This window comes from Chlorocebus sabaeus, chromosome 2 (assembly GCF_047675955.1).
Source record: "Chlorocebus sabaeus isolate Y175 chromosome 2, mChlSab1.0.hap1, whole genome shotgun sequence".
NCBI classification, from domain to species: Eukaryota; Metazoa; Chordata; class Mammalia; order Primates; family Cercopithecidae; genus Chlorocebus; species Chlorocebus sabaeus.
The window spans coordinates 15,212,208-15,238,420 of record NC_132905.1 but is presented as its reverse complement, the minus strand read 5'-3'; the positions used below and the strand labels follow the sequence as shown (position 1 = coordinate 15,238,420).

The window sequence follows — 26,213 nt, the reverse complement described above, 5'->3', positions numbered from 1 at the left end:
GGTTATCACAACATCCAGAAAAGACTCTTCTGAGACCTATCCAGGGCTGTCATGTCAGCAAGGGAAGCAGTCCACGGTTACTGGGTGGAGTCTTCTGCTTTGGAGCTTCTATTGGGGTTTTTCCTTAGCAGCTCCCTCTTCAGGAACTTTCTGCCAGTGTTCGGGCTCTCTGACTCTCCTTAGCCCTTCCTGGCCTGAGAATGTTTTGATTTTGCATAAGTACTATTATGGATCCTGCCTATTAAGGAATATGAGTTATATACTCTATCCCTCCAAAAAATGTTGCTCTTGATACTGTTTAAATGGAAAAACTGCCATGAGGGAAAGAGGAGATCCGTGCTGACGTGGAATTTTGTTTTTCTCCTTAGGAATGAAAGATAGTGAAGGTTTTAACTAACTGAAACTACTTGCAGTGTGATTCGTTGGAAATTTTCATTATGGATTTAGTCTGCAGGGCCAGGCAGGTGACAGAAATGAGCAGGCTTCTATCATGAGGACAAGCACCTACATATAAACACACAGGCCTAATAAAAAGTAGCATTTGAGAGCTCACTTTTTTTAGGCACTGTTTTAAATGCTTTGTGTGTATCATTCTCACAGGGCTTTGTTTACTGGTAAGGAAACTGAGGCTTTGGGAGGTTAAGTAACTTAAGTCCCCACAGTGGGAAGTGGCAGAGCAGGGACCTGGATCAGACATGCAGGCTCCAGAGCCCTTGCTGTTAATCACCATGCTGAATTCACTTCTACAAGGGAACATTTTTTCTCTGATGTTCTTAAAACACCCTGCCCAGTCAGCCTCCTATTTGCTCTTGACAGACATGTTACTTTCCTGCTTACTGTGTAGTAACAACACTGGTCCAAGTGTGATGGTGCCTCGCATTTGGCCCCAGGGGAAGGGAGTTGATTGGGAGTGGTGAGGACTGAGGCAACAAGGCATCAGCTGAGTTCATGCCCTGGCTGAAGAGGGCAGCCTCACCTGGTTCCAGCCAGTTGTGGCCCAGTGTTGCCACAGAGTTGGGTTTTTAAAATAGAAGCCCATTCTGGTTTTTGTGAGTAGTCTCGTGGTTTTTAAACATTGGCAGCTAATTCAAGTTTTGAAAAGCAGCAGATAGGCTAAGCAATACATATGTACAGGCAGAGGTACTTACCAGTCACCACTTTATAGCCTCTGGTCTAACTCACTGAGCCTGCAGCTTCTCTGATAAAATGAATTGATGTTTCTTGGGTGTTGAATGTAAATGAGGTGCTGTGTACTTTGGAATGTATGATACAGATTGGAAACTGTCACCATACTTTTATTAATATCATAGCATCAGAGAAGGTTGGGACTGGAAAAGGAACTTAGAAATATCTAGTCACGTTTACCAAATTACAAGAGGTGAGATGTTGTGTAAGTGAACCCTTCCCTCCCTTACTCCTTCCTCCCTCCCTCCCTCCCTCCCTCCCTTTCTTCCTTCCTTCCGACAGGGTCTCACTCTGTCACGCAGGCTGGAGTGCAGTGGTGCAATCTCAAATCACTGCAACCTCTGCCTCTCAGGCTCAGGTGATCCTCCCGTCTCAGCCTCCCGAGGAGCTGGGACTGCAGGTGTGTGCCACCACGCCCTGCTAATTTTTATACTTTTTGTAGAAATGGGGTTTTGCTGTGTTGTCCAAGCTAGTCTCAAACTCCTGAGCTCAAGTGATCCTCCCCACCTCAGCGTCCCAAAGTGCTGGAATTACAGGCATGAGCTGCCATGCCCCACCAGAACGTTTTATATTTTAAAGGTCATTTATTTTAATATGCATTCAGAAAATGTAACTAACATATAAAAACTGTTATTTTGTGAATTTTATTGCTTAAGGTGAGTTAACTTAAAGAGCACTAGTAAATACTTGCCGTCATGCATTGCTTAACAACAGGGTTATGTTCTGAGAAATGGGTCATAGGCAGTTTCACCTCTAGGCTATAAACCTGTACGCCATGTTACCGTGTTGAATACTATATGCATTGGTAACACAGTGGTAAGGATTTGATAAGGTGCAGTCAAAATGCGGTATAAAAGATAAAAACTGATATACCTGTATAGGGTACTTACCATGGATGGAGCCTGAAGGACTGGAAGTTACTCTGAGTGAGTCAGTGAGTGAGCAGTGAGTGAATGTGAAGGCCTGGGACATGACCATATCCCACTGCAGGCTTCATAAACACTTAGGCTACCCTAAATTTATAAAAATAATTTTCTTTCTTTCTTTTTTTTTTTTTTTTTTTTGGAGATAGAGTTTTGCTCTTGTCCTCCAGGCTGGAGTGCAGTGGCACGATCTCTGCTCATTGCAATCTCCACCTCCCAGGTTCAAGTGATTCTGCTGCCTCAGCCTCCCAAGTAGCTGGGATTACAGGTGCCCGCTACCACGCCTGGATAATTTTTGTATTTTTGGTAGAGACTGGGTTTTTGTTGTTGACCAGGCTGGTCTCGAACTCCTGACCTCAGGTGATCCACCCGCCTTGGCCTCCTGAAGTGCTGGGATTATAGGCATGAGCCACTGTGCCCAGCCTATAAAATTAATTTTCTGGCCAGGCGCGGTAGCTCACGCCTGTAATCCCAGCGTTTTGGGAGGCCGAGGCAGTTGGATCACGAGGTCGAGATTGAGACCATCCTGGCCAACATGGTAAAACCCCGTCTCTACTAAAAATACAAAAATTAGCTGGGTGTGGTGGTGCACACCTGTAGTCCCAGCTACTCAGGAGGCTGAGGCAGGAGAATCGCTTGAACCTGGGAGGCGGAGGTTGCAGAGAGCCGAGATTGTGCCACTGCATCAAGCCTGGCAACAGAGCGAGACTCCATCTCAAAAAATAATAATAATAATTTTCTTTATTCAATAATAAATTAATTTTAGCTTACTGTAACATTTTTACTTCATAAACTTTTTTTTTTTTAACTTTTGGCTCTTGTAATAGCATCTAGTTTAAAACAAACACATGGCATAGATGCACAAAAATATTTTTTCTTTATTCTATAAACTTTTTTTTCTATTTCTTAAATTTTTAGGTTTTTAAAACTTTTAAAATATTTTTGTTAAAAACTACGCCACAAAACACACAGATTAGCCTAGGCCTACACATGGTCAGGATTATTCATATCACTGTCTTCCACCTCCACATCTTGTCCCCTGGAAAGTCTTCAGCGGCTGTAACATACATGGAGTTGGTATCTCCTATAATAACAATACTTGCTCCTGGAATGCTTCCTGAACCTGCCTGAGACTTTTTTATAGTTAACTTTTTCTTTTTTAAATAAGTAGAAGGCAATGACAATAAAGAGTATAGTATAGGCTGAGCACGGTGGCTCACGCCTGTAATCCCAACATTTTGGGAGGCTGAGGCAGGCAGATCAGTTGAGGTCAGGAGTTCAAGGCCAGCCTGGCCAACATGGCAAAACTCCGTCTCTACTAAAAGTACAAAAATTAGCCGGGCGTGGTGGCACAGGCCTGTAATCCCAGTTACTTGGGAGGCTGAGGCAAGAGAATCGCTTGAACCTGGGAGGCGGAGGTTGCAGTGAGCCAAGATCGTGTCACTGCACTCCAGCCTGGGCAACAGACTGCGACTCTCTCTCTCAAAAAAAAAAAAAAAAAAAAGAAGTATATTATAGTAAATACATAAACTAATAACACACTGGTTTATTACCAATTATTATGTATTATACAGAATTGCATGTACTCTTCTTTTATATGACTGGTAGCACAGGTTTGTTCACAACAGCATCACCACAAATATAAGTAATAAGTTGTGCTGCGACATAACAACGGCTGTGATGTCACTAGGCGATAGGAATTTTTCAGCTCCACTGGTAGTCTTCCGGGACCACTATTGTATATGTGATTCCTCATTGACCAGATGTTGTTATGTGGCGCATAACAGTATATTTAAAATACATAATAATATATAATATTATGGTGGTGCATGAATGTGGCAAAAGTTATGAAGGTGGTTTGAGAATGACTAAAGTTTGAGTAACAGTGATCTAGTCTAAATCATCCTTTTTAGATAAGAAGTGAGTTTAGCGGATTGTGACTGTTTCTGGGGTTTTCTAACTTCAAGTTCCCTTTGCCTTCTAGGAAAAACTTATAACATCAGTATTTCCCACACGAATTTACTTTGCCACGTAGATAGTTCCAGGGTGTTAAGTGCCCAATGGAAATGAAAATAGTTAGCACTGCCCTCCAAGACCTTGTAGATCAAGCATAGAACTCATAAAAATGGTGACTGGATTAAAAATTCTCATTAATGCACAGTCAAAGGATTATTTTGGTTTTGCTTTTTTAAGGTGATGGTTTTTTTGGTCAACATGATGTTTTATAAATGAGTAACGTTCGGCCAGGTACAATGTCTCATGCTTGTAATCCCAGCACTTTGGGAGGCCAAGGTGGGTGGATCAGTTGAACTCAGGAGTTCAAGACCAGCCTAGGCAACATAGAGAAACCTTGTCTCTACTAAAACTACGAAATTAGCCGGGCATGGTGAGGTGGGAGGATTGCTTGAGCCAAGGAGGCGGAGGTTGCAGTAAGCTGGGATGGTGCCATTGCACTCCAGCCTGGACAAGAGAGCAAAACTCTGTCTCAAAAAAAAAAAAAAAAAAAAGTAATGTTTACTTCTAAACATCTAGTTAAGAGCTGTTTATATAAACTCTTTCCTAGAACTAGTTTTCTGAAGAAAAAAAAAAAATGAGAGATACCGAACCTCTTCTACTTAAACGGTTAACATATTACGGAATCATTTCATAAAAATTGAATAAATCCTTAACTATCACAATGGAAATCTCATGCCAGATTCTGGGTTTACAGTGTGGGAAGGCAGAGCAGCAGAAGGCATGTCGTTTACCAAGGCTCATTGGTCCCTGAGGCTAAGGCACAAGAGAAAGCTCCATTTGTTCTGCCAGGAACCCTAGCTGGATAAAATCGAGCTCTTGCCTCCAAGTTGGGGGTGTTGGGGAGGGCCCTGGGCCGAGCCACTGGGACTCAGGAAGGAAGAGAATAATACAAGTCAGTGGGGTTTTAGTGTTCCACAAAGGGAACCTCAAAAGCAGAACAGATGCTGCCTAAGTTTCCCGATTTCAAGGAAGTTATCCTTCATTGGCACAATCAGATTTGGCCTTGGGGAGAACTTATTTGCACCCTTTGCCTTCTGAAATGTAACTCCCCGTAATCTCCCCTTCTTCCTTTGTTTTTCCTGGAAATGCCCATGTGTGTTTTGTATATTTGGATGTGTGTGTAGGGACTGATGACGGAGCCCAGGAGGTGGTGAAGGACATCTTGGAAGATGTAGTCACATCTGCCATTAAAGGTAAGAACCAAGGACAACCCAGCCTTTCCTCTTCCCTCATTCCTCCAAAAAGTCCTCAGCAAAATGTTTTAGTGGTGGAGTTTCCTCTTCCCTGCCCTAAGAACTCATGGAGCTCATGGAAACTGAATCTTCCCACATCTGCCCATCTTTTATATGGGATTCAAAAATGACTTGTTTTTACTGACTGATTTTAGTCTCATTTGGATTGGGTTTAAGAAACATAGTCTGGGCCGGGCGCGGTGGCTCACGCCTGTAATCCCAGCACTTTGGGAGGCTAAGGCGGGCGGATCACAAGGTCAGGAATTCGAGACTAGCCTGGCCAATATGGTGAAACCCCATCTCTACTAAAAATACAAAAAGTAGCCGGGCATGGTGACGCGCGCCTGTAGTCATAGCTTTTTGGGAGGCTGAGGCGGCAGAATTGCTTGAACCTGGAAGGTAGAGGTTGCAGTGAGCCGAGATCACACCACTGCACTTCAGCCTGGGTGGCAGAGCAAGACTCCATCTCAAAAAAAAGAAACATTGTCTGACTGTGTTAGGCTTAGATGCTCCACATAGAGATGCAGAGGGCCATTCCATATGCCTTGTAGATTAGGGGATGTCCAGGTCTTTCTAGAAGTGGTCTGGAGCCCTGAGATCCGTGTCCATTGGAGCTGAGTTTTCATGGCCAGCCATTGATGTGTCAAGGGGACACTCCACTTGTCAGCAGGTATCAGGTGTACAGGGAAGCTTTATTTTGTTAGGCTTCATTCATAACTGCCTCCTGGTATGGTTTCTGCCCAGAATCTCAGGTCAGTGGGTGTATGCTGAACATTTTGTTCCAATGCCAATAAATCATTAATATTTCTAGAAATCAAAATCTTAGTGGGTTTTAATCAGCTTTTTTTTTAAAATGAAAGAGAGTAAAATGAAACAGAGTACAAATGATCTGACTGTATCACATATAATGTTAAGTATTGTTTCATGAAATGTGTTTCAGTTATTTATGTGCACGTGTCTATACTGGGATACAATTTTTTAAATTAATTTCTTACAGAGGTCAAGATTTGCAAGCCACTTTTCTAAGCCCTATCTTTTTGTTAAGGTACCACAAAGCTATATACATATTCTATTATTTATTTAACTTCTTATAGAAATGCCTGTAAAATAGAAAAATTTTATTTCATACCTTTAGATTTGTTTCTGGGGTCTATACAAGAAGTCTTCAGGTAATGGATGTTTGTCTTGTTTACTTTGTGTCCTCTAGCCACTACTGCAGAGCCTGGCACATAATAGGCACTTGATAAATATTTACTGAATGAAATATGCTTTGTAAAGCTGTTATTGAAAATTGTTCTCATTGTTTCATATCCCTTATGTATATATAAAGAACCACATTATAATAAAGTTTTCTTAGAGTTTCATTGCTCTGCTGATCATCAGATATGCTTTCCTTCATTAAATGATGAAATATATTTAATTCTTTATTTTAATTATTTCCCTTTTTTCACATGGCTGCCAAGAAGCTTAGGTTTACATTTTTTCTCTGTGACTAAGGTTTTCTGTCATAACTGACTCTTCTCTAATTCCTTTATTAATGGTACTTTTAAAAAATCTGTACCTTTCATGTTTAGCTGCTTCTAATCTTTTTCAAAAGTGAATGGGGGTGGGCAGCGCTGCTATATTACACAATTCTGGAGGCACCATTGATCTGGAGAGAATTGTATATTGCTGTGGCCCTGGCAGTGGGGCTGCAGATAAGAAACACTCATAAAGCTTAAGCATCACTTTGGCCAAGGCTTTTCCAGGATTGTGTCAGTCATGGGCTGGTGGCACGGGAAAAGGGGAAAAAGCAACAGCTGGGAGGCTCACGAATAACTTCTTTTTGGTGTCAAGCAGCCTTTTAGGGTAAGTACAGTACTAATTTGGCTATGACTTTGTATTTGTGTTTTAAGAAGCAGCGGAAAAGCATGGTCTGACAGAACCTGAGAGAGTTCTAGGTGAACTGGAGTGTCAGGAATGTGCTATTCCCCCAGGAGTTGATGAAAACTCACAGACCAATGGAATAGCCGATGACCGGCAGTCCTTGTCATCAGCAGATAATCTGGTATGTTAGTGATCATCCTCTGGATTCATTGCCATTTTTACTTTTTCAAAAAATGCAGAATAAAATCTTTCCTCAAAAGAAGCAACTAAAATAAGCAAGCCCTATTCATTTATTAGTCACACAGTTCTGGGCCAATATTCTTTGTATTAGCAGGTTCAGTTCTTAGAATGTGCTAATGTTGCTTGGTATATAACATCATTATTAAACCCTGTTTACTCAGACTTTTAACACTTAAATTTCTTGCTATTTTTCTTCTCTCTCAAAATAGTATACATTCATTATAGGAAAATAAAATATATAGTTATCTGTCTTTCCTTCTCTGTATTGGAAAGTCAGTATGTATAGGAAAGCCATCCATAGCCCATAGATTGCCCTTGTTAACGTCTTACCTATATCCTTCTAGATTTTTCTCCATCTCACGTTTTTCCACTTAAATAGAATAATACAGTATGTATCCTGTGTTGCAACCTGCTTTTTAAACAATTTATATTATGAACATTCTCTCAGACCCATAGATATGTCCGCCACATTATTCTTTTTAGTAGCCTTATTGTTCTCTTAAAAATTGCTTTAAAATTAAATATAAGCATTCAAAATAGGAAGTAATACGATGTGACTGTCCCTCAAGAACCCACTTTCTTTGTCTTTTTACCAGTGTTTCTCAACCTTTTTCATTATTGCTCCTTCCTCCAAGAAAACTTTGTAGACATTTTTTCCTAATCATCATCCCCCATTAAGTTGTAATGCCGCCAGTAAACTGGATATCCATATGCTACATGTATATCTATGCTTTATACATAAAAAGAATAAGGATTTGTTGTTGTTTATTTGAGACAGAATCTCATTCTCACCTAGGCTGGAGTGCAGTGGTGTGGTCTCAATTCACTGCAGCCTTCACTTCCTGGGCTCAAATGATCCTGCCGCCTCAGCCCCCTGAGTATCTGGGGCTACAGGCATGCACCACCATACCTGGCTAATTTTTTTTTTTTATTTGTAGATACAGGGTCTCACTATGTTGCCCAGGGTGATCTTGAACTGGGCTCAAGCAAACTGCTCACCTCAGCTTCCCAAAGTGCTGGGTTTACAGGCATGAACCACTGCATCCGACCAGAATGAGGTGGTTTTTTTGTTTGTTTTTGTTTTCTTTTTTTTAACCCCCTTGAGGACGCACTTAAATCTATACAAGGGACTCATGTTATATAATAAGCGGCAGTTTGCTTTGTTTACTCAACACTATATGGTGGGCATCTTCCCCTATCAGTGTATGTAGAGCTAATAAAAATTTTTAATGGCCATGTGAAATTCTGTATGGATCACTGTAATCTATTAACCAATTCCCTATTGAGTTTTTAGATTATTCCAGTTTTATCATAGGAAATGCTTCTATAATGAATATCCTTATAGATAACTCTTAATTCCTTCTTAGGAATAAATTCCTGCGAGTGGTATTGATGGTTCAAGAGTTGGAAGTTTTAGCTGAGTGTAATAGCATGCTTCTGTATTCCCAGCTACGCAGGAGGCTGAGGCTGGAGGATCGCTTGAGCCCAGAAATCCAGCCAGGATTTCATAGCGAGACCCCATCTCATAAATAAATAAATAAATAAATAAATAAATAAATGTAGTGAGATCATGTCTCATAAGTAAATGAATGAAAGAGAGTGGGAGTTGGAAGTTTTAAGGCTTTTGATCCTTAACACCAAGTCAGTCTTCTGGGAAGGTACTGCTTGAATCCCTGTCCACCTTTAATCTCTCAATACCCATTTTCCCATTCTCTCATTAAAACTAGGCAGCAGCCTTTATTCACATCTTTGCTAGTCTGATAGGAGAAAGCTCCTACCCTAATGATGAGTAATAAGGTCATTTATGTTTCTTTATCATTTACATTTATTGGTACATTGCTTATCCATTTTTTTTCATATGGGAGGAAGGTTTTCATATTTCCTTAATGAATTATAAGAATTATAAGAACTTTTGTATGTGGGGGATATTAATCTTTATTATATGTTAAAAATTTTTTATTTTTATTTTTTGAGATGCAGTCTCGCTCTGTTGCCCAGGCTAGAGTACAGTGGCGCAATCTCAGCTCACTGCAAGCTCTGCCTCCCGGGTTCACGCCATTCTCCTGCCTCAGCCTCCTGAGTAGCTGGGACTATAGGCGCCCACCACCACTCTCAGCTAATTTTTTGTATTTTTAGTAGAGACGAGGTTTCACCATCTTAGCCAGGATGGTCTCGATCTCCCAACCTTGTGATCTGCCCACCTCAGCCTTCCAAAGTGCTGGGATTACAGGCGTGAGCCACCGTGTCTGGCCAAAAAATTTTATTTTTATGTTTTGCTTTTAAATGTAATTTACCTTTTTTTAGGTGAAAAAAGTTTATTTTGTAATACCTATCCTTTGTTACCCATTTATCCTGCAATAGCTGCAACAGTATTCTTTTTTAAATTTTTATTATTATTATTTTTTTTGGTCACCCAGGCTGGAGTGCCATGCCGCGATCTCGGCTCACTGCAACCTTTACCTCCCAGGTTCAAGCGATTCTCCTGTCTTAGCCTCCCAAGAAGCTGGGATTAGTAGAGACGAGGTTTCACTATGTTGGCCAAGTTGGTCTGGAACTCCTGACTTCAAGTGATCTGCCTGCCTTGGCCTCCCAAAGTATTGGGATTACAGGCGTGAGCCATTGCACCTGGCTTACAATAGTGTTCTTAGAACTACCTTTCTTACCCAAGCTAATGTAATTACCTGTATTAGTTTTGGTTTTTTTACAGCTTAACTTTTGATCATGTTTCATTTTAAACCACCCATACCAACTCTGAAGAACAAGGAACAAGGTTGTAGAATTGCTGTGATGGCCCCTCCATAGCTCCTATTTTGTCATATCCTCCCCTCCCCCACATCCCTCGTCTCCCTATTAAATAGAAGAGTTTTAATTTCCATGAGATAATTACATTTCTTATTTTTGATAAGAGTTATGCTTTTGTCCTCTCCCTTTTTGTTTTTTTGAGATACGGTCTTACTATGTTCCCCAGAGTGGAGCGCAGCAGTGCCATCATGGCTTACTGCAGCCTTGACCTCTTGGGCTCAATGGATCCTCCTGCCTCAGCCTCCGGAGGAGCTGGGTGCACGTCTCCACACCCTGCCAATGTTTATTTCCAATCCTAGGAATCGGATGCACAAGGACATCAAGTGGCTGCCAGGTTCTCCCACGTTCTGCAGAAGGATGCCTTCCTTGTGTTCCGCTCCCTGTGCAAGCTGTCCATGAAGCCCCTTGGTGAAGGCCCTCCAGACCCAAAGTAAGCAGACAACAGTTCTTGGCCATCTTCAATCCAATGATCCAGCAGCACATGGTACTGTGTTTCACACTCCCCTTGTTCCAAGAAGTTTCAGTGTTGTGTCTCTTTGTCAGTGTAAGTGCAGGAATGGTTTTACAACTTTCAGACTCATGCAGTCTCTATAGTCCTTTCATGTTGAATTGTCTCTGTATCCCCACCAACCAAGATTTTGCCCAGTTTTGCTTTTCTTGGCATATGAATGCTAAAAACAGTCTGTTTGTTGAACACATAAAAAGCACATTTTTACTAGCTAGTGGATTGAATCTCCTGATGTGGGGTGGGGAGGGACAGGATACCTGCAAACCTCAGTTCCCTGTTGTGTTTGGAAACCTCTGCTTCATCGATACAGATCTAAGCCCCAGATTGGGACACAGGGAAGCCAAACATTTCTTTGTAGTAAACAAACTACTACAAGGATGTCAGTGCTGTGGAGTGAAGAAAGCAGAGGCTTCAGAGCCAGAAAGAGCTGCATTTAGATCTTGGCTCCTCCACCTGAGAGCAGTTCCTTGATTATATGACTTACCAAGCCTCATCTGAAAAATGGGAATATGGAAAATCATCTTACAGGATTGATTAAATGAAATATCGGTGTTGTCCTGAGCATGGGGCCTTGTACTTTATAAATTGTCACTGTCATTCCTGTCATTAGTCATTAATAATAATCTTCAATTCATCTATTGTGAATGCTGCTAATACTATGATAGGTATTAGGAAAATAGGCCAGGTGTGGTGGCTCACGCCTATAATCCCAACACTCTGGGAGGCCGAGGTGGGTGGATCACTTGAGGCCAGGAGTTTGAAACCAGCCTGGCCAACAAGACAAAACCCCATCTCTACTAAAAATACAAAAATTAGCTGGGTGTGCTGGTATGCACCTGTAATCCCAGCCACTCAGGAGGCTGAGGCAAGAGAATCGCTTGAACCCAGGAGGCAGAGGTTGCAGTGAGCCGAGATCATGTCACTGAACTCTAGCCTGGACAACAGAGCAACAGTAAATTTTAAAAAATAAAAATAAGCGTTAAGAAAATAGTTCATGAAAATGTACCATTTCTTACCATACCTGAACTCAGGGATGGGCAGCGGTGAGGGAGGGCTGTGAGGTAGGTGGATAAAGAGCACCGTCCTCATGGTGTGTGAAGGTAGGGTGAGCCAGGTGTCTCAGCCTCCCACAAGTGATGTAAAGTCATTGATTCTCTCAGTGCAGTTGTAGAACCTGCTCTCCAGAATCAGTTGACACTTTGCTCCTGCTGTATTCTCTACTTCGTGATAGAGAGAGACAAAAAGGAATTGGCAGCTCTTATTCTCAAAGGGCCTGCAATTCCAGAAGGACCTACCTCATGCCATCTGCCCTGATTCTCCTGACATTTAGGTGCTATTAATTCTTTAAACTTCTGCTCATTGGTAGAGGAGCAAGGCCTTCTCAAGAAATATACTGTTTGACATTTTTTCTTTTAGCACTGTTACGGTTTTTCATTTTCTTTGCCAGATCACATGAGCTGCGTTCCAAGGTGGTTTCCCTGCAGCTGCTCCTCTCTGTGTTACAAAATGCTGGCCCCGTATTTAGGACTCACGAGATGTTCATCAATGCAATCAAGCAATATCTCTGTGTGGCCTTGTCTAAAAACGGCGTCTCTTCAGTGCCTGATGTCTTTGAGCTGTCTCTTGCCATTTTTCTTACTCTTCTTTCAAACTTTAAAATGCACTTGAAAATGCAGATAGAGGTATGGACTCCAAAGTTTTTTCATTTGATTGTTTACTATTATTAATAATAATACTCAATGTTGAGAATGCTGCTGATATTATACACTAAGCATTAGGAAAATGGTTCGTGAAAATGTTTCATATCTTACCATCCGGAACTCAGGAGTGGGCAGGGGCAGGGAGGGTAAATGGCGTACTCATCAGCTGGCACCCCAGTAAATCAGAACTTTTTAAATGAGTAAGAGAGTATCTTTTTATAAAAAGTTACTGCCCTCAGGCTGGGTGCAGTGGCTCATGCCTGTAATCCCAGCACTTTGGGAGGCTGAGGCGGGCGGATCAGGAGGTCAGATTGAGATCATCCTGGCTAACATGGTGAAACCCTGTTTTTACTAAAAATACAAAAAAATTAGCCGGGCGAGGTGGCGGGCACCTGTAGTCTCAGCTACTTGGGAGGCTGAGGCAGGAGAATGGCATGAACCCAGGAGGCAGAGCTTGCAGTGAGCTGAGATTGCGCCACTGCACTCCAGCCTGGGCAACAGAGCAAGACTCCGTCTCAAAAAAAAAAAAAAAAAAAAAGTTACTGCCCCCAGATCTGATGTGTCTTTCATTTTAACCAAAGGATATGGGCTATATGCTGGGGTCGCCCCCTAAACTTGTCTGTTTGGTCTGTAAATTGTTTGAAATTGTTTAGATTAGTTGCCAAATTGAGAAATCCTATTTTACATGAAAATCCAGATTTCTGGTTTCTCTCCAAAAAGTCACAACATGGGTCCTGCATTTCCACTTGGCAGCTCCCCTGATGGCCCCTGCCCTGCCAGCCGTCCCCACCAAGGCCAGGGTCCTGACGCTGCCCAGCTGGGCGGGCGCTCCACTCTCCTGCCCAGGGTGCTTTACTTACTGCAGGATCGGGTTGGCTTCTGAAGACTTTGGAGGTTTTGAGTCCTGGTTGAAACTGTTAATTAGTGTCCTCCTTTGTCTTTATGTCATATAGGTCTTTTTCAAAGAAATTTTCTTGAACATTTTAGAAACATCAACAAGTTCTTTTGAGCACAGGTGGATGGTCATTCAGACTCTGACGAGGATCTGTGCAGGTATTTTCACCTGGGGACACTCATCCACTGGACTTTTGATGCTTTAATTTGCCAAAGCTCAGATTAAGACTTTTAACTCCTCCTTTTAGAGTTTTAAAGAAGGATTGGAAATAAAAGGCTAATTCTAACCTAGTCCTGTCCCACCTCTCCTTTTTTAGAGGATGACCAACTCAGGCTGGTTTGCCAAGGACTTCCTGGTTTTAGCACTAAGTCTCGTGTCCCAGAAACCCCCTAATCTCGTCAAACTGGGACACTTGGTTACATTACCTACAAGCTGAGTACTGTTAGTCACAGGACCTAAGATACTGGTGCTGCCAATTTTTGATTGGGTGCTATGGTAAATGTGGATTTACCTTACACTATACAATTGTGTGGCCTCAAAGTAAGCATCCTGCTTGTCTGGCATCAAATGTATTTTTGTAAGAGTGACACAACTTTAAGAGGTGGATCAGGCAATTGTTAGCCCCTTCCTTGATGAGAAAAGTGAGCCTTGGACGGTGGAATGAACTGCCTGAGATTTCAGTTTGCTCAGAAGCGGGCCTGAAAACAACCTCCTCTCTGCCAGCTTCCTAGTACTTCCAATATGTGTTTCCTGAGTGAGATGCGGCCACTGGAGTCTGTAGTTCACTGGGGAAATTTGTTGGCGAACATCTTGTTTGATAAGAAAACATAACTGCTATTTGATCAGAATTTCTGATACTTGTATGTTATTTTCCAAGATGCCCAGTGTGTTGTGGATATTTATGTCAACTACGACTGTGATTTAAATGCTGCTAACATTTTCGAGCGCCTTGTAAATGATTTATCCAAAATTGCTCAGGGAAGAAGTGGACATGAGCTGGGAATGACACCTCTGCAGGTAAAAACACTGTGGACACTCAATTATATTAAAGTTTATTCATTCCAATAAACATTTATCGAGTGCCACCACATGCCAGGCACTGTCCTTGATATAGCAGTGAACAAAACAGGCATACGTATTCACACATTTCCTGCCATCATAAAACGACATTAAAGAAGTCAGTTCAGATGATCATAAGGTCTGCAGAGAAGAATAAAGCAGGGATGGCAGAGAGGAAGTGCTGGAGGTGGGGCGCTGTAATTCTTAATGGAGTCATTAGGGTAGTATCCCTTAGAAGGTGACCTTTGAGCTGAGACCCATAGGAAGCAAATTCATTCTCAGTCACCCTTCCAAAGATAGCGTGGAAAACAGGATCCCAGTCTGCAATAGAGGCAAAGGAGATTGGCTAGGAGCAGAATACCTTATTAGAGCACCTACAAAGAAAATAGGATGCTTAACTCTAGGTTTCTGAATGAACTGGTCAGAGGGTCTCCGACCTCCCTGGAATTATGTGTGGAATTTTGGTGTATGGGCATTTTTCCTAAAAGATGGTCATAGTTGTCATTAGAATCACAGAGATCTGTGCTGTCCAAGATGCTGTTTTGAATCTAAAATATTTGTAGTTTTTTTAGATGATCTGCAACTCATATTCAACTTGTTATTTAATAATGCTATTTATTTTTGAAAATCAGTATTTTTATTTACTTAAAGGGTGAGCCTTAAAATAGAATGCATTTGTGGGTGTTTAGGGGATACGTTGTATCCAGAGTCACTTGCAGCATAATTCAAGGTTCTTCTTTTTTTCAGAGTCACTGGTTAAGACCTTGTTATTTGTGTGTGGGGTTTTTTTTGTTTTTTTTGTTTTTTGAGACAGAATCTCGCTCTGTCACCCAGGCTGGAGTGCAGTGGCACGATCTCAGCTCACTGCAACGTCCACCTCCCAGGTTCAAGTGATTCTCCTGCCTCAGCCTCCCAAGTGGCAGGGATTACAGGTGGCTGCCACCACACCCGGCTTATTTTTGTCTTTTTAGTAGAGACGGGGTTTCACCATCTTGTCCAGGCTGGTCTTGAACTCCTTACCTCAGGTGATCCCCCCGCCTCAGCCTCCCAAAGTGCTAGGATTACAGGCGTGAACCACAGCGCCTGGCCAAGACCTTGTTATTAAAAAAATAATAATAAAATTTAAAGTTTTTTTTTTTAATCACACAAGCAATGGATGAAAACTTCTTTTGAAAATCCAAATAACGTTGTTCATTTTAGGAAAACATATGTCCCATATTTTTGCTGCTGGAGTGTTTATAATGAGCATCTTTAGAGATGTCCAGGGTTTTCGCAATGTATCCTTGATACTTGTCACTTCTTAGCTCTGGGTTTGTTTCATCCTTAATAGCACTGACTGTCAGTGATTTACCTCATAGCCTCACTGGGGTCCGAGAAAGCCTCGTAGATGCCTTTTCTCTTTGTTTTTCTCTTAAGTCTCTTTCCTGTGTCACTTTGTCCCTTAGGAGCTCAGCCTGAGGAAGAAAGGCCTGGAGTGTCTCGTGTCCATTCTCAAGTGCATGGTGGAGTGGAGCAAAGACCTGTATGTGAATCCCAACCACCAGACCAGCCTCGGTGAGACAGCATTGCTGCCATACCCACCTCCATTCATAATGGGCTCCTGTGACTGCTGGGAACAGTTGTCTTAGTATAGTTGTTTTAGAATTGAAAAAGCCTTTTTAGTTTGCTAAATACCTATATTATTTTGAAAGTTCTGCTTTTTAATGCATCTGGAGTTGTGTGAAGTTATGCTGTAACTTCATTGTTTCAAATGCAGAGCCAGTTGCTCCAGTGCCTTTTTAATAGTTGCTCATTCCCTCACTGATTCAAAGCATCACCTTTATGATACACCAAATGTTCCTATGTATGTAAGTCTGTTTCTGGAATTTTAATTTTTTTAAAGAGACAGGGTCTCTTTCCATTACCCAGGCTGGAGTACAGTGGTGCAGTTGTAGCTCACTGCAGCCTTAAACTCCTGGGCTCAAGCAATCCTCCCACTTTAGCCTCCCAAAGCACTGGGATTACAGATGTGAGCCATTGTGCCTGGCCTCCTTTCTAGATTTTCTATTCTGTTCTGTTTGTCTGTTTTAACACCAACACCACACTTGTTTTTGGTATCTTGTAGGGCAAGTCCTCCTATTCGTTGTTCTTTAAGTTGTCTTGCTCGTTATTTTGCCTTTTTTATGCTTTCATGTGAATTTTAGAATTAGCTCATCAAGGCCTGGCGTGGTGGCTCATGCCTATAACCCCAGCACTTTGGGAGGCCGAGGGTGGTGGATCACGAGATGAGGCATTAAAGACCAGCCTGACCAACATAGTGAAACCCTGTCTCTACTAAAAATACAAAAAATTAGCCGGGTATGGTGGTGGGCGCCTGTAATCCCAGCTACTCTGGAGGCTGACGCGGGAGAATCACTTCAACCTGCAAGGCGGAGGTTGCAGTGAGCCGAGATTGCGCCACTGCACTCCAGCCAGGACGACAGTGCGAGACTCCGTCTCAAAAAAAAAAAAAAGAATTAGCTCATCAAGTTCCATGAGGAAACAAGTTTTTAAGTAAAGTATCTGATACTAAGGTTTCATGCTTTTAATCTTTATGGTACAGAGTTGTTGCTATTACAGGTCTGGGAAAGGGAGCCGTGCAGCCAGACCTAGCTCGGCTATGTCTGTCCCCCACCTGCTTATTTGGCTTCCACTTTACTTTTACTTCTCTGCAGGTCAGGAGAGGCTCATGGATCAGGAAATGGGGGATGGGAAAGGCCTTGACATGGCGAGACGGTGTAGTGTGACATCCATGGAGTCCACAGTGTCCTCAGGGACCCAGACAACTGTTCAGGATGACCCCGAGCAATTTGAGGTCATCAAGCAACAAAAAGAAATCATCGAACATGGCATCGAGCTGTGAGTGTGGCTGCTGTTAACTAGCAGGGATTCTAGCAAAGCCATATTTTCTCTGGGAACCTGGGACTGATTCCTGAAAAGGAAATGCCTGTTTACAAAAAGGCTGATGCTGGCACTTGTGGCTGAGCCTGATTGAGCCAGGCAATCAGTGAATGAGCGTATGTGTGTGTGTCTGTGCACAGAGACAGAGAAAATTTTAATACCTTTGTGTGGTTGATGCAGCCTTTTTTTCCCCCTTTCTAATGAAAATAATAAAACCAATTTAGAAAATACAGAAAAGTATAAAGTAATAATGTAAAAATCACTCATAAAATTACTGCCTGAGATGGCCCGGTGCAGTGGCTCATGCCTGTAATCCCAGCACTTTGGGAGGCCAAGGTGGACGGATCACAGGGTCAAAAGATCGAGACCATCCTGGCTAACATGGTGAAACCCCGTCTCTACTAAAAATACAAAAAATTAGCTGAGCGTGATGGTGGGTGCCTATGGTCCCAGCTACTCAGGAGGCTGAGGCAGGAGAATGGCATGAACCCAGGAGGTGAAGCTTGCAGTGAGCTGAGATTGCGCCACTGCACTTCAGCCTGGGCAACAGAGACTCTGTGTCAAAAAAATTACTGCCTGAGGAAATCACCATTGGTGCATTTTTTTTTCAACTATATATTACGAAAAATTTCAACTTACCAAAAAATTACCGTTTGTCTTATTTGTTTTATTTTTTTTTTTAGATGTGTTATTTTTTTTTCTTATATTTTAAGTTCTAGGGTATATATACACAACTTGCAGGTTTGTTACATAGGTATACATGTGCCATGTTGGTTTGCTGCACCCATTAACTCATCATTTACATTAGGTATTTCTAATGCTGTCCCTCCCCCTGCACCCCACCCCGTGACAGGCCCCCTATGTGTGATATTCCCCGCCCTGTGTCCAAGTGTTCTCATTGTTCAGTACCCACCTATCAGTGAAAACATGCAGTGTCTGGTTTTCTGTCCTTGTGATAGTTTACTCAGAATGATGGTTTCCAGCTTCATCCATGTCCCTGCAAAGGACATGAACTCATCCTTGCTTATAGATGCATAGTATTCCATGGTGTATATGTGCCACATTTTCTTAATCCAGTCTGTCATTGATGGACATTTGGGTTGGTTCCAAGTTTTTGCTACTGTGAATAGTGCCGCAATAAACATATGTGTGCGTGTGTCTTTATAGTAGCATGATTTATAATCCTTTGAGTATATACCCAATAATGGGATTGCTGGGTCAAATGGTATTTCTATTTTTAGATCCTTGAGGAGTCGCCACACTGTCTTCCACAGTGGTTGGACTAGTTTACACTCCCACCAACAGTGTAAAAGTGTTCCTATTTCTCCACATCCTCTCCAGCATCTGTTGTTTCCTGACTTGTTAATGATCGCCATTCTAACTGGTGTGAGATGGTATCTGATTGTGATTTGGATTTGCATTTCTCTGATGACTAGTGATGATGAGCATTTTTTCATGTGTCTGTTGGCTGCATAAATGTCTTCTTTTGAGAAGTGTCTGTTCATATCCTTTGCCCACTTTTTGATGGGGTTGCTTGTTTTTTTCCTTGTAAATTTGTTTAAGTTCTTTGTAGATTCTGGATATTAGCCCTTTGTCAGATGGGTAGATTGCAAGAATTTTCCCCCATTCTGTAGGTTGCCTGTTCACTCTGATGGTAGTTTCTTTTGCTGTGCAGAAGCTCTTTAGTTTAATTAGATCCAATTTGTCTATTTTGTCTTTTGTTGCCGTTGCTTTTGGTGTTTTAGTCATGAAGTCCTTGCCCATGCCTATATCCTGAATGGTATTGCCTAGGTTTTCTTCTAGGGTTTTTATGGTTTTAGGTGTAACATTTAAGTCTTGAATCCATCTTGAATTAATTTTTGTATAAGGTGTAAGGAAGGGATCCAGTTTCAGCTTTCTACATATGGCTAGCCAGTTTTCCCAGCACCATTTATTAAATAGGGAATCCTTTCCCCATTTCTTGTTTTTGTCAGGTTTGTCAAAGATCAGATGGCTGTAGATGTTGGTGTTACTTCTGAGGCCTCTGTTCTGTTCCATTGGTCTATCTCTTTGCTTTGGTACCAATACCACACTGTTTTGGTTACTGTAGCCTTGTAGTATAGTTTGAAGTCAGATAGTGTGATGCCTCCAGCTGTGTTCTTTTTGCTTAGGATTATCTTGGCAATGCGGGCTCTTTTTCGGTCCCATGTGAACTTTAAAGTAGTTTTTTCCAATTCTGTGAAGAAAGTCATTGGTAGCTCGATGGGGATGGCATTTAATCTATTACCTTGGGCGGTATGGCCATTTTCATGATATTGATTCTTCCTATCCATGAGCATGGAATGTTCTTCCATTTGTTTGTGTCCTCTTTTATTTCGCTGAGCAGTGGTTTGTAGTTCTCCTTGAAGAGGTCCTTCACATCCCTTGTAAGTTGGATTCCTAGGTATTTTATTCTCTTTCTAGCAATTGTGAATGGGAGTTCACTCATTTGGCTCTCCGTTTATCTCTTATTGGTGTAAAGGAATGCTTTTGATTTTTGCACATTGATTTTATATCCTAAGACTTTGCTGAAGTTGCTTATCAGCTTAAGGAGATTTTGGGCTGAGATGATGGGGTTTTCTAAACATACAATCATGTTATCTGCAAACTGGGACAATTTGACTTCCTCTTTTCCTAATTGAATACCCTTTATTTCTTTCTCTTACCTGATTGCCCTTGCCAAAACTTCCAACACTATGTTGAATAGGAGTGGTGAGAGAGTGCATCCCTGTCTTGTGCTAGTTTTCAAAGGGAATGCTTCCAGTTTTTGCCCATTCAGTATGATAACTGGCTGTGGGTTTGTCATAAATAGCTCTTATTATTTTGAGATACGTCCCATCGGTACCTAGTTTATTGAGAGTTTTTAGCATGAAGGGCTGTTGAATTTTGTCAAAGGCAAAATTTTCTGCATCTATCGAGATAATCGTGGTTTTTGTCGTTGGTTCTGTTTATGTGATGGATTACATTTATTGATTTGCATATGTTGAACTAGCCTTGCATCCCAGGGATGAAGCTGACTTGATCATGGTGGATAAGCTTTTTGATGTGCTGCTGGATTCAATTTGCCAATATTTTATTGAGGACTTTCGCATTGATGTTCATCAGGGATATTCGTCTAAAATTCTCTTTTTTTGTTTTGTCTGCCAGGCTGTGGTATCAGGATGATGCTGGCCTCATAAAATGAGTTAGGGAGGATTCCATCTTTTTCTGTTGATTGGAATAGTTTCAGAAGGAAAGGTACCAGCTTCTCTTTGTACATCTGGTAGAATTCGGCTGTGAATCCATCTGGTCTTGCACTTTTTTTGGTTGGTAGGCTATTAATTATTGCCTCAATTTCAGAGCCTGTTATTGGTCTATTCAGAGATTCAGCTTCTTCCTGGTTTAGTCTTGGAAGGGTGTATGTGTCCAGGAATTTATCCATTTCTTCTAGATTTTCTGGTTTATTTGCATAGAGGTGTTTATAGTATTCTGTCATGGTAGTTTGTATTTCTGTGGAATCAGTGGTGATATCCCCTTTATCATTTTTAATTGCGTCGATTTGATTCTTCTCTCTTTTCTTCTTTATTAGTCTTGCTAGCAGTCTATCAATTTTGTTGATCTTTTTTAAAAAAACAGCTCCTGGATTCACTGATTTTTTTGAAGGGTTTTTGTGTCTCTATCTCCTTTAGTTCTGCTCTGATCTTAGTTATTTCTTGCCTTCTGCTAGCTTTTGAATTTGTTTGCTTTTGCTTTTCTAGTTCTTTTAACTGTGAGTTAGGGTGTCAGTTTTAGATCTTTTCTACTTTCTCTTGTGGGCATTTAGTGCTATAAATTTCCCTCTACGCACTACTTTAAATGTGTCCAGAGACTCTGGTACGTTGTGTCTTTGTTGTCATTGGTTTCAAATAACATCTTCATTTCTGCCTTCATTTCGTTATTTACCCAGTAGTCATTCAGGAGCAGGTTGTCCAGTTGCCATGTAGTTGTGTGGTTTTGAGTGAGTTTCTTACTGCTGAGTTCTAATTTGATTGCACTGTGGTCTGAGAGACAGTTTGTTGTGATTTCTATTATTTTACATTTGCCGAGGAGTGCTTTACTTACAACTATGTGGTCAGTTTTGGAATAAGTGCGATGTGGTGCTGAGAAAAAGGTATATTCTGTTGATTTGGGGTGGAGAGTTCTGTAGGTGTCTGTTAGGTCCGCTTGGTGCAGAGCTGAGTTCAATTCCTGGATATCCTTGTTAACTTTCTGTCTTGTTGGTATGTCTAATATTGACAGAGGGGTGTTAAAGTCTCTCATTATTATTGTGTGGGAGTCTAAGTCTCTTTGTAGTCTCTAAGGACTTGCTTTATGAATCTCGGTACTCATGTATTGGGTGCATATATATTTAGGATAGTTAGCTCTTCTTGTTAAATTGATCCCTTTACCATTATGTAATGGCCTTCTTTGTCTCTTTTGATCTTTGTTGGTTTAAGGTCTGTTTTATCAGAGACTAGGATTGTAACCCCTGCTTTTTCTTTGCTTTCCATTTGCTTGATGGATCTTCCTCCATCCCTATATTTTGAGCCTCTGTGTGTCTCTGCACATGAGATGGGTCTCCTGAAGATAGTACACTGATGGGTCTTGACTCTATCCAATTTGCCAGTCTGTGTCTTTTAATTGGGGCATTTAGCCCACTTACACTTAAGGTTAATATTGTTGTGTGTGAATTTGATCCTGTCATTATGATGTTAGCTGGTTATTTTGCCTGTTAGTTGATGCAGTTTCTTCCTAGTATCGATGGTCTTTATACTTTGGCATGCTTTTGCAGTGACTGGTACCAGTTGTTCCTTTCCATGTTTAGTGCTTCCTTCAGGAGCTCTTGTAAGGCAGGCCTGGTGGTGACAAAATCTTTCAGCATTTACTTGTCCGAAGGATTTTATTTCTCCTTCACTTATGAAGCTTAGTTTGGCTGGATATGAAATTCTGGGTTGAAAGTTCTTTTAAGAATGTTGAATATTGGCCCCCACTCTCTTCTGGCTTGTAGAGTTTCTGCCAAGAGATCTGCTATTAGTCCGATGGGCTCCTCTTTGTGGGTAACCCAACCTTTCTCTCTGGCTGCCCTTAACATTTTTTCCTTCATTTCAACCTTGATGAATCTGACAATTGTGTGTCTTGGAGTTGCTCTTCTCTAGGAGTATCATTGTGGTGTTCTCTGTATTTCCTGAATTTGAAAGTTGACCTGCCTTGCTAGGTTGGGGAAACTCTCCTGGATAATATCCTGAAGAGTGTTTTCCAACTTGATTCCATTCTCCCTGTCACTTTCAGGTACACCAATCAAATGTAGATTTGGTCTTTTCACATAGTCCCATATTTCTTGGAGGCTTTTTTTGTTTCTTTTTACTCTTTTTTCTCTAAACTTCTCTTCTCTCCTTATTTCATTAATTTGATCTTCAGTCACTGATACTCTTTCTTCCACTTGATCAAATCAGCTACTGAAGCTTGTGCATGCATCACGTAGTTCTCATGCCATGCTTTTCAGCTCCATCAGGTCATTTAAGATCTTCTCTATACTGTTTATTCTAGTTAGCCATTTGTCTAATCTTTTTTCAGGGTTCTTAGCTTCCTTGCGATGGGTTTGAACATCCTCCTTTAGCTCGGAGAAGTTTGTTATTACCGACTTTCTGAAGCCTACTTCTGTCAGCTCGTCAAAGTCATTTTCCATCCAGTTTTGTTCCGGAACATTGCTGGAGAGCAATTGCAATCCTTTGGAGGAAAAGAGGTGTTCTGGTTTTTAGAATTTTCAGCTTTTCTGCTCTGATTTCTCCCCATCTTTGTGATTTTATCTACCTTTGGTCTTTGATACTGGTGAACTACAGATGGGGTTTTGGTGTGAATGTCCTTTTTGTTGATGTTGATGCTATTCCTTTCTGTTTGTTAAGTTTTCCTTCTAACAGTCAGGTCCCTTAGCTGCAGGTCTGTTGGAGTTTGCTGGAGGTCCACTCCAGACCCTGTTTGCCTGAGTATCACCAGCAGAGGCTGCAGAACAGCAAATATTGCTGCCTGATCCTTCCTCTGGAAGCTGCGTCCCAGAGGGGCACCCACCTGTGTGAGGTGTCAGCCAGCCTCTATTGGGAGGTGTCTCCCAGTTAGGCTACACAGGGGTCAGGGACACACTTGAGGAGGCAGTCTGTCTGTTCTCGGAGCTCAAACACCATACTTGGAGAACCACTGCTCTCTTCAGAGCTGTCAGACAGGGACGTTTAAGTCTGTAGAAGTTTCTGCTGCCTTTTGTTTGCTATGCCCTGCCCACAGAGGTAGAGTCTACAGAGGCAGCAGCCCTGCAGAGCTGTGGTGGGCTCTGCCCAGTTCGAGCTTTGCTGGCTGCTTTGTTTACGTACTCAGGCCTCAGCAATGATGGACGACCGTCACCCTGCCAGGCTGCTGCCTCACAGGTTGATCTCAGACTGCTGAGCTAGCAGTGAGCAAGGCTCCGTGGACATGGGACCTGCCGAGCCAGGCAGGGGATATAATCTCCTGGTGTGCCGTTTGCTAAGACCATTGGAAAAGCGCAATATTTGGGCGGGAATGTCCCGATTTTCCAGGTATGGTCTGTCATGGCTTCCTTTGGCTAGGAACGGGAAATCCCCCGACCCCTGGCACTTCCTGAGTGAGGCGATGCCCCACCCTGCTTCAGCTCACCCTCTGTGGGCTGCACCCACTGTCCAACCAGTCCCAGTGAGATGAACCAGGTACCTGAGTTGGAAATGCAGAAATCACCATCTTCTGCATTGATCATGCTGGGAGCTGCAGACCGGAGCTGTTCCTATTCGGCCATCTTGGAACGGAATCTTACTTGTTTTATTTGTGTATATTTTTCTAAACCATTTCAAAGTAATTGGTAGCCATCATGAGACCTTAGCCGAATCTCTTTGAAAAATAAAGGACATTCTCCCATATAACCACAGCATCATCATCACAATCATTGGTAAATCTTTATGTGTTTCTTTCCAGTCTTTTACACACATCAATACATACACAATCATATATTCCAACTTGTGAATGATTAGTTAACTTAGTAAATTCAACTTAAGAGTTGAAGTTACAGTACTCACTTATTAACTGACATGTTTCATCTTCTCATTTCTGCTGTCACCACCCCACCTCCCTCCAGTGTATTCTGCCCACAGCAGCTAATCTTTTTAAAACATAAATCAAGTCTTATCACTCTCCTGCCTAAGTCATTACAGGTTTCCTGTTCTGTATCGTGGCCTGACTCAGCCTCTGGCCTCCCTTGCTGATCTCATCTGCCAATTCCCTTGAGTCACACAATGTATTTTCAGTCCGTTGAACACCTCCAGCTCTTTTCACCATGGTGCCTTCTGCTTAAAATTCTCTTGCCTCTTTTCATCCCTCAGACTTGGTAAAATGTCTCTTCCTCAGAGGCCTGTAGCAACTGCACTATCTAAACAGGTCCCAAGTTAATTTCCTTCCTTGCCCCATTCATGTCTTCCATGATGCTTGCCAGTTTGTGCTTACCCATGAATATCACCCTGCAGCTCAGGCCTGGTAAATAATAAGTTGAGTCTATACATTGGTTAGTTTTGCCTTCCTTTAACAGGAAATAAAAAATAGAATAGGCATGGTGGCTCACGCCTGTTATCCCAGCACTTTGGGAGGCCAAGGTGGGAGGATCACTTGGAGTTCCAGACCAGCCTAGTCAACACAGTGAGACCCTGTCTCTTAAATTAAAAAAACAAAAACAAAAGCAAAAAAAGTAGAGAAAGAAAAAAAATAAAGACAAAATAACATGCTTAACTTTGTATTTCTCTCTCAAGAAATCCAAAAGCAGACAGTCTAAGGCTGCTACGGTGGCTCTTAAGGACATCATAGATCCAGGCTCCTTTTATCTGTCTGCTTCACCATACTTAGCCAGAGAGGGTGGTCTCATGGTATAAGATGACTGCTGGAGTACCAGCCATCCCACAAACATTCTGGAGAAGAGGAGGGAAAGAACAAAAAGAGGAAAGAGCAGACTTCCCACCTGAGTTGACTTTCTTTAAGGGTCCTTCCTAGAAGTACCCACACCACTTCTGCTCCTACTTCGCTGGCTGAAAGTTTATCACATGGCCATCCTTTATTTAAGGGAGGCAGGGAAATGTTGTTTTTATTCTACATGGCGGTGTGCCCAACTAAACATGTAGGGTTCTGTTAGTGTTGAGAAGGAGATAGTGGATATGAGGTGACAACCCGCAGACTCTGACCAGGTATAGCTGGGTCAGAAATTGAAGACGGAATTTGGAAAAGCTGCCAGTACAGACATGACCTTGCTAGCTTATATGTAATGGCGTGTTCATAGTATTCTATTATAATTTATCTCAAATACCAGCTTTTGCTATCCTCCAGATTTTGAAATAAGCAACTTGTGTCCCATCTCTGCTTGAAACAGGTTCAACAAGAAACCCAAGAGGGGGATCCAGTTTCTCCAGGAGCAGGGCATGCTGGGAACGTCAGTTGAAGATATAGCCCAATTCCTGCACCAGGAGGAGCGCCTGGATTCCGTAAGGCTGGGGGTGTAGCACTTGCATGTGAGTTCTGTCAGGTGATTGTGAGCCCTCATCAGTTTTAACCTCAAGATTGGCTGGCCCTGAGTACATTGTCTATTGTCCACCCCCTGGTTACAGCAGTCCTGCGTATCCCTTTGGCTAGTGTTGCAGAAAGCTCTTTGATGGGAATAAACTAGCCTCCCAGCAGGTGGCTGCATATTTGCTGGAAAAGTATCAGAGCTGGAAGTGTTCCTTGACTGCCAGAAACAGTTCTTCTGGCTGCCTGTCTGCAACTAACCTCCTGAGTGTGCCTCATCATTCTCTCCATTTTAAGTCTGTTGTGCCT

At 42.0% G+C, this 26,213-nt stretch overlaps 1 protein-coding gene across 2 annotated transcripts in view; it reads left to right on the top strand.

The window, feature by feature from the left end:
- ARFGEF2 (ARF guanine nucleotide exchange factor 2) overlaps positions 1 to 26,213 on the top strand; it is a 112,341-nt gene that overhangs the window by 33,663 nt on the left and 52,465 nt on the right. The window contains exons 7-15 of one of the 2 annotated variants that reach the window (XM_008014616.3): positions 5,249 to 5,317; positions 7,255 to 7,403; positions 10,564 to 10,694; positions 12,220 to 12,454; positions 13,426 to 13,525; positions 14,245 to 14,384; positions 15,872 to 15,980; positions 17,120 to 17,303; positions 25,771 to 25,882. In XM_008014616.3, coding sequence (XP_008012807.1) covers positions 5,249 to 5,317; positions 7,255 to 7,403; positions 10,564 to 10,694; positions 12,220 to 12,454; positions 13,426 to 13,525; positions 14,245 to 14,384; positions 15,872 to 15,980; positions 17,120 to 17,303; positions 25,771 to 25,882 — 1,229 coding nt within the window. Of the gene's footprint in view, positions 1 to 5,248; positions 5,318 to 7,251; positions 7,404 to 10,563; positions 10,695 to 12,219; positions 12,455 to 13,425; positions 13,526 to 14,244; positions 14,385 to 15,871; positions 15,981 to 17,119; positions 17,304 to 25,770; positions 25,883 to 26,213 lie in introns of both variants that reach the window. The other variant, XM_008014606.3, reaches the window with a different exon arrangement.